Source organism: Onychostruthus taczanowskii, unplaced genomic scaffold, assembly GCF_017590055.1.
Source record: "Onychostruthus taczanowskii isolate IOZ18803 unplaced genomic scaffold, ASM1759005v1 scaffold91, whole genome shotgun sequence".
NCBI lineage: Eukaryota > Metazoa > Chordata > Aves > Passeriformes > Passeridae > Onychostruthus > Onychostruthus taczanowskii.
Genome location: NW_024507105.1, coordinates 332599 through 340046, shown reverse-complemented (window position 1 = coordinate 340046; position 7448 = coordinate 332599). Strand labels below are relative to the sequence as shown.

At 67.5% G+C, this 7448-nt stretch overlaps 1 protein-coding gene across 1 annotated transcript in view; it reads right to left on the bottom strand.

The window, feature by feature from the left end:
• Window positions 1-891: 891 nt before the first annotated feature.
• ITGA3 (integrin subunit alpha 3) overlaps window positions 892-7448 on the bottom strand; it is a 19467-nt gene continuing 12910 nt past the window's right edge. The window contains exons 13-27 of the mRNA XM_041426249.1: window positions 7140-7228; window positions 6855-6991; window positions 6669-6755; window positions 6521-6588; window positions 6312-6448; window positions 5895-6041; window positions 5723-5820; window positions 4834-4999; window positions 4681-4749; window positions 4476-4555; window positions 4308-4385; window positions 3622-3724; window positions 2793-2891; window positions 2217-2342; window positions 892-1215 (exon numbers count right to left, since the gene is read on the bottom strand). Coding sequence (XP_041282183.1) covers window positions 1054-1215; window positions 2217-2342; window positions 2793-2891; window positions 3622-3724; window positions 4308-4385; window positions 4476-4555; window positions 4681-4749; window positions 4834-4999; window positions 5723-5820; window positions 5895-6041; window positions 6312-6448; window positions 6521-6588; window positions 6669-6755; window positions 6855-6991; window positions 7140-7228 — 1646 coding nt within the window. The 3' untranslated portion in view covers window positions 892-1053. The remainder of the gene's footprint in view (window positions 1216-2216; window positions 2343-2792; window positions 2892-3621; window positions 3725-4307; window positions 4386-4475; window positions 4556-4680; window positions 4750-4833; window positions 5000-5722; window positions 5821-5894; window positions 6042-6311; window positions 6449-6520; window positions 6589-6668; window positions 6756-6854; window positions 6992-7139; window positions 7229-7448) is intronic.

Here is a 7448-nt window from a genome sequence, read left to right as displayed (position 1 = left end):
GGCGGGACAGGGACCCCCGGGGCCGGGGGGCGAGGGGCGGGGATGGGGGGGACACGGCTGCACCCCCCAAGGCAAAGCTGCGAGAACAGCAGGAGGGGTCTGGGGTCTGCAGGGGAGACCCCCGTGGGGTCTGAGGTCAGCAGGGGAGACCCCCGTGGGGTTTGGAGGGGGAGACCCCCGCGGGGTTTGGGGTGAGGAGGGGGTGCAGGAGGGAACGAGCTCCCCCCGGGGAAAGCAGAGGGGTCCCGCACCCATTGCCGAGGGGAGGGGGGCGAGCGTGTCCCGGCCTGCGGGGACGTGTCCCCAGGGGCCGGGCCGTGTCCCAGGGAGGCTGGGGACAAGGGACAAGGGACAAGGGACAGGGAGGCGGCGAGCGGAGTGTCTGCGGAGCGGGAGGAAGGCACTCGGTGAGGCCAGCAGCACTTCGGGGAGCGGGGGGGCACATTTGGGGGGTTGCCCCCACAAGCGTGCAAGGCACGAGCGTGCAAGAGCCCCCCGGGGGGGGCGGGGAGAGGCTGCGGGAGCCCCCCGGGAGAACCGGGAGGAGCTGCGGGAGGCCCCGGGAGAACCGGGAAGGGCTGCGGGAGCCCCCTGGGAGAACCGGGAGGGGCTGCGGGAGCCCCCCGGGAGGGGCGGGAGGGTCTGCAGGAGCCCCCCGGGCAAGCCGGGAGGAGCTGCGGGAACCCCCCGGGAGAACCGGGAGGGGCTGCGGGAGCCCCCCGGGAGAACCGGAAGGGGCTGCGGGAGCCCCCCGGGCAAACCGGGAAGGGCTGCGGGAGCCCCCTGGGAGAACCGGGAGGGGCTGCGGGAGCCCCCCGGGCGAACCGGGAGGAGCTGCGGGAGGCCCCCGGGAGAACCGGGAGGGGCTGCGGGAGCCCCCCGGGAGGGGCGGGAGGGGCTGCGGGAGCCCCCCGGGCAAACCGGGAGGGGCTGCGGGAGCCAAGGCCGGCGGCGGCCGCGTCCGAGGGAAAGGGGAAGGGGCAGGGGCAGGGGGAGATGCGCTTGTGCAAAGTCAGAGCCCCCCTGGCAGGGGCCCGGGCGGGGGGCTGGGGGTCAGTAGTACTTGTCCGGCTCCTGCCACTTGGTCACCCAGAGCTTCTTGCGGCGGCGGCGGGGCAGGAGCCCCCCGGGCTGGTAGCGCTGCTCCTGCCGGATCCGCACCGCGTGGTACTTGGGCATGATCCGGTAATAGCGGGTCCGCTGGAAAAAGTCACACTGCGAGGGGGACAGAGAGGGGACACGGCGTCAGTGAGGGGCCGGAGAGGGGTCGGCAGAGGGAGAGAGACCCCCGAGGCGGCGAAGAGCAGAGCAAAGGGAGCGGCGATCCTGGAGAGCCCGCGGAGCCCGCAGGGACCCTGCGGGACAGAGGAAGAGGAGAGGAGGCTGAAGAGGAGGAAGATGCCGCTGCAGCCCGGCCCCACGGGGCATTACCAGGCGGCGCCCGGGGGGGCACGGGGAGTGCCCCCCGTTAGTAGTCGTCCGTGAGCCGCTCGGTTTCCGACGGCTGGATCCTCATCTCCGCCTTCTGCCCCTTGGCCTCGTACATGGCCCGGGTGTTGGCCCGCCGGAAGAACCCGCACTGCAGGGAAGGGGACAGGGTCAGGGGGGTGGGACAGGGGCTGCGGGGGGGGTCCTGGGTACCCCCCCGGCAGGTGGGGGGAGCGGGGCAGGGAGATGCCCCACAGGGATGCTGTGGGGTGGGGGGGTCCTGCAGACCTGGGCTGGGGGGGGGTCCTGGGTACCCCCCCGGCAGGTGGGGGGAGCGGGGCAGGGAGATGCCCCACAGGGATGCTGTGGGGTGGGGGGGTCCTGCAGACCCAGCGACCCCTCCTGGGTAAAAGAGGGGGCTTCAAGCAGCTGGGGGTGCACCCAGGGGGGTCTGGGGGTCCCTGCAGCGCAGCCACAGGGAAGGAGGTCCAGCCCCGCTTTGGGTGCATGCCCCAAAGTGTTTTGCACCCCAAGACACGTTGGGAATGCCTCTGCTCCTCTTCCTCATGCCTCTCCAGCCAGGAATCTTCCTCCCGGGAGGGCACCTCCCACTTGGGGACACCTGCCACCCGCGGGGGACACCTTCCAGCTGAGGGGACAATCTTCCAGTCCCTTGCACCCCTCGCCGGGCAGGGAGGAGGTGGCCACGGGTGACACGAGCCCGTCGGGTCCCAGCGTGGCTCCTGCACCCCCTCCTCCCCGGGAAGGGGATTTGGGACCCCCCTCACCTTCCAGAGGAGGAGGATGATGAGCCCCAGCAGCAGCAGCCCCGCTGCCACCGACACCAGCACCAGCCAGAGCGCGATCTCGGCCGGCTGCTCCTCCTGCAGCTCCGAGTCCACGTCCACGGAGAACTGGGGGGGTGGGAAGGGCCTCGCTGGGGCTCGGGGCTCCAGCGGCCCAGTCCGGCCCAGTCTGTCCCAGTCCGGCCCAGTCTGTCCCAGTCTCGCCCAGTCCGGCCCAGTCCCGCCCAGTCCGGCCCAGTCCCGCCCAGTCTGCCCCACTCCCACCCAGTCTATCCCAGTCCGTCCCAGTGTGCCCCACTCCCGCCCAGTCTGTCCCAGTCCGGCCCAGTCCGGCCCAGTCTGTCCCAGTCCCGCCCAGTCCGGCCCAGTCCGGCCCAGTCCCGCCCAGTCTGCCCCACTCCCACCCAGTCTATGCCAGTCCCTCCCAGTCTGTCCCAGTCCTGCCCAGTCTGTTCCAGTCCGGCCCAGTCTGTCCCAGTCCCGCCCAGTCCGGCCCAGTCCTGCCCAGTCTGTTCCAGTCCGGCCCAGTCTGTCCCAGTCCGGCCCAGTCCGGCTCACCCGCACCGTGTGGTTCCTCATGCTGATGGTGGGCACCTGCGAGCGCAGGAACAGTGTGGCCGTGCCCGCCACCTTCACACGGTCAAAGTCCCGGAACTCCTGGGGACAGGGGGACACGGCTGAGGGACAGGGACGGCACGGCACGCACAGAGCACGGCACGTGGATGATGATGGGGACACGGATGATGGGGACACGGATGATGGGGACATGGATGATGGGGACATGGATGACAAGGACATGGATGATGGGGACACGGACGACAAGGACATGGATGATGGGGACACAGATGATGGGGACATGGATGATGGGGACATGGGGGACATGGATGATGGGGACATGGACGACAAGGACATGGATGATGGGGACACAGATGATGGGGACATGGATGATGGGGACATGGACGACAAGGACATGGATGATGGGGACATGAATGATGAGGACATGGATGATGGGGACACGGATGATGAGGACATGGGGGACATGGATGATGGGGACACATGATGAGGACACGGATGACAAGGACATGGATGATGGGGATATGGACGACAAGGACATAGATGATGAGGACAGGGATGATGGGGACACAGTCCCAAATCCGCTTCCTCCCCCGTTCCCAAATCCTCCTTCCTCCCGCATTCCCAAATCCGCTTCCTTTCCCGTTCCCAAATCCGCCTTCCTCCCGCATTCCCAAATCCACCTCCCTCCCCCGTTCCCAAATCCGCCTCCCTCCCCCGTTCCCAAATCCGCCTCCCTCCCCCGTTCCCAAATCCGCCTTCCTCCCCCGTTCCCAAATCCGCCTCCCCCCGGCGCCGGCCACGCCCAGCTCACCTGGAAGTCGAAGGTGAGGGGGCTGCCCACGTCCTGCTCCTGTTTCATGGCCGACTCGCCCACCACGGTCCCGCTGAAGTAGGACTGGATGTGGGAGGAGGCTCTGGGAACGGGAACGGTGTCAGGGGCACAGGGGACATCCCACTGCTGCCCAGTCCTGGGACACGGAGGGCTGGCACAGCCAGACTCGGGTGGGGGGATGGAGGGGACACAGAGGGGTCCAGGGGACACAGAGAGAGTGGTCAGGGGCACAGGGGACATCCCACTGCTGCCCAGTCCTGGGACACGGAGGGCTGGCACAGCCAGACTCGGGTGGATGGAGGGGACACAGGGGGGTCCAGGGGACAGAGATAGAGTAGAGGGGACACAGAGGGATGCAGGGGACAGAGAGGGGGTGGAGAGGACACAGAGGGGTCCAGGGGACACAGAGAGAGTGGAGGGGACACAGAGGGATGCAGGGGACACAGAGAGGTGGAGGGGACACAGAGAGGGTGGAGAGGACACAGAGAGGGTGCAGGGGACACAAAGAGGGTGGAGAGGACACAGAGGGGGTCCAGGGGACACAGAGAGGGTGGAGGGGACACAGAGGGGTGCAGGGGACACAGAGGGGGTGCAGGGGACACAGAGGGGGTGCAGGGGACACAGAGGGGTCCAGGGGACACAGAGGGGGTGCAGGGGACTCTCACATGCTCAGCGAGGACTGGATGCTGTAATCCACCAGCAGCTTGGCCAGCACGGGCTGCAGATCCTCCTGGGTGCTCTGCCTGCCGGGACACCGGGATGGGGCACCGGGATCGGCACCTCCCCGGTCCCACCGGGACCATCCCCGCCCCCGTCCCGCCCCTCCCACTCACGTGGACAGGTCCAGCCACACCGCCACCTCCCGCGTGTCCAGCATGATCCCGATGGCTTCGAAGGTGATGGTCAGCTCAGCCTGCACACGGGGGCACAGGGAGCAGCTCAGCCCTGCTGAGCCCCCCAGGAAGGGCCGGGGGGCAGCTGGGGGGCAGCTGGGGGCAGCTGGGGGCAGCTGGGGGACAGCTGGGGGGCAGCTCTCACCCTCTGGTTCCTCTTGAAAGGGTTCCCCAGCTCGCACAGCACCGTGTCCCCGAAGGTGCAGGCTCCGCTCTGGGGAGGACAAGAGGGTCAGGATCCTCCTGGCCGAGCCCAGCTGCTCCCGGTGGGACTCGGGGCCCCGGGTGCCCCCCGTACCGGGCGGACGGAGGAGGGCAGCAGGCTGGGGGGCACGGTGACGTTCAGCAGGGCCTCGTGGGCGTCCTCGCCGTTCCAGGGCGCCGTGGGGACGTTGGTGATGTTGATGCTCAGGTGCAGCTTGCGCACGTCCCGGCTGTACTGCAGCACCTGCGTGCCGTTCACCCTGCGCGCACAGCGGGGTCAGCCGTGGCACAGGGACACACCGTGGCACAGGGACACAACGTGGTACAGGGACATCCCGTGGTACAGGGACATCCCGTGGTACAGGGACACCCCTTGGCACAGGGACACATCATGGCACAGGGACACAACGTGGCACAGGGGCTCCAGTGGCACAGGGACACATCGTGGTATAGGGACACCCCATGGCACAGGGACACAGGGTAGTACAGGGACATCCCATGGCACAGGGACCCCCCGTGGCACAGGGACACAACATGGCACAGGGGCTCCAGTGGCACAGGGACACATCGTGGTATAGGGACACCCCATGGCACAGGGACACAGGGTAGTACAGGGACATCCCATGGCACAGGGACCCCCCGTGGCACAGGGACACAACATGGCACAGGGGCTCCAGTGGCACAGGGACACATCGTGGTATAGGGACACCCCATGGCACAGGGACACAGGGTGGTACAGGGACATCCCATGGCACAGGGACACAATGTGGCACAGGGACACCCCATGGCACAGGGACACATGGTGGCACAGGGACATCCCATGGCACAGGGACACCCCGTGGCACAGGGACACAACATGGCACAGGGACACCCCGTGGCACAGGGACACAGAGTGGCACAGGGACATCCCATGGCACAGGGACATCCCGTGGCACAGGGACACCCCCGGGGGGATGAGGGGACACGCAGGGCCCTGCTGTCACCTGGGCAGCGGCTGGTTCTGCTCGGTGACGAAGCTGCTCCGCAGCTGGAGGTTGCTGTAGCACTGGTTGTCGGAGCCACATTCCTTCTGGAACTCGATCTGCAGGGACAGGGATGTCCCCTGAGTCACTGCCACCCCCGGGGCACCCCAGCGTGTCCCCCCGCCCGGCTCACCTTGGTCTCGTTCTCGTGGGACTGGTCCTGGTTGAGGACGGGGAAGGCGTCCAGGGAGTGGGGGCCCAGCTGGAAGGTTCTGGGCCTCTCCAGCAGGGAGTAGTTCATGGAGAGCACGATGGGGTGCAGCTTGTCCCGGACGTTGTCCTGCGGGGTGGGAACCACACACAGATCCTGCCTGGACCCAAAGGCAGCTCCAGCCACGGCTGGGGTCCCCCTCTGCTGCTGCCAGCCCAGTGAGAGACCCCAGAGAGTGATATGGATGGATGATGGATGATGGATGGATGGATGGATGGATGGATGGATGGATGGATGGATGATGGATGGATGATGGATGGATGGATGGAGGGATGGATGGAGGGAAGGAGGGACGAAAGGAGGGATGTATGGATGGAAGATGGAGGGAAGGACACTCACCAGCAGCAGGAGCTCCTGGGACTGGCAGCGGGTGTCGGGCATGGAGAAGTCCCCGGTGTAGGTGGCAGACTGGGACCCCGAGAACCTGACCCTGGGCGGGTGCCGGTCCTTGTCGGCCTCCAGCGTGTACTGCAGGGCTGGGGGACAGCACCAGTTGTCCAACACCCCCCACAACGTGTCCCCATGTCCCCCCAGCACCCCCCACTCACTGATCCTCTCGCTGTAGTTGGGGTCCCCCGCGCTCTGGTTGTAGGAGAAGCACAGGGTCACCGTCATGCTGGGGGGACAAAGGGGCTGTGAGCCGAGCCAGGGGTGCCACCAGCAGCCACGGGGACACTGGGGACACCTGGGACTCACCAGGATTTGGGCGTGCACTGGGCAGGGTCCACCTTGCTGGGGGTCACCGTGAAGGTCTTGTCCAGGATGTTGATCACGGGCCGGGCTCTGGGCAGGAATTGGGCTGGGCTGAGCCCCCCTGCTCCGTGCCCACCCCAAGGGTGGCAGCGGTGGCAGGACACCTGTCCCCTGTCCCCATGGCTGTACCTGAGCAGCACGACTCTCTCGCTCAGGCTGCCCACCAGCAGGTCCGGGTAGGAATTCCCGTCCATGTCCAGCCCCCCGCTCAGCGAGTACCCGAAGGTTTTTATCTTGGTGGGGCCCAGCTCTGCCCCGCTGATCACCTGCATTTGGGGGGCAGGGGGGTCTCACCCAGTACCCTGGAGTGGGGGTCTCACCCAGTGCCTTGGAGTGGGGGTCTCGGGGGGTGTCCAAAGGCCGGATCCTGGGGAGGGGTCCAGGCCCTGGCTCGGGGCTCCCCGGGGCCGTTACCTGCCGGGGTCGGTCCCGCAGCCCCTGGGCGCTGCTGTGGTAGATGTAGACCTTGCCAGGCCCCTCGAAAGGAGCCCCCACGGCGATATCTGGGGGCACAAGAGCAGGGTCAGCCCCCCAGGGCCCTCCCTGGGACCCCAAACTCCAGCCCCAGCCCCAGCCAGGCAGCCCTGGCCATGTCTGGGGTCCCCCCTTCCTGCGAGACCCCACAAACTCAGCACAGGAGACAGAAGGAATAACGGGACAATCAGGACCTCCAACCTATCCCCATCTCCTCCTCTTCACCCCACACCTCTCCAAAGACCCCCC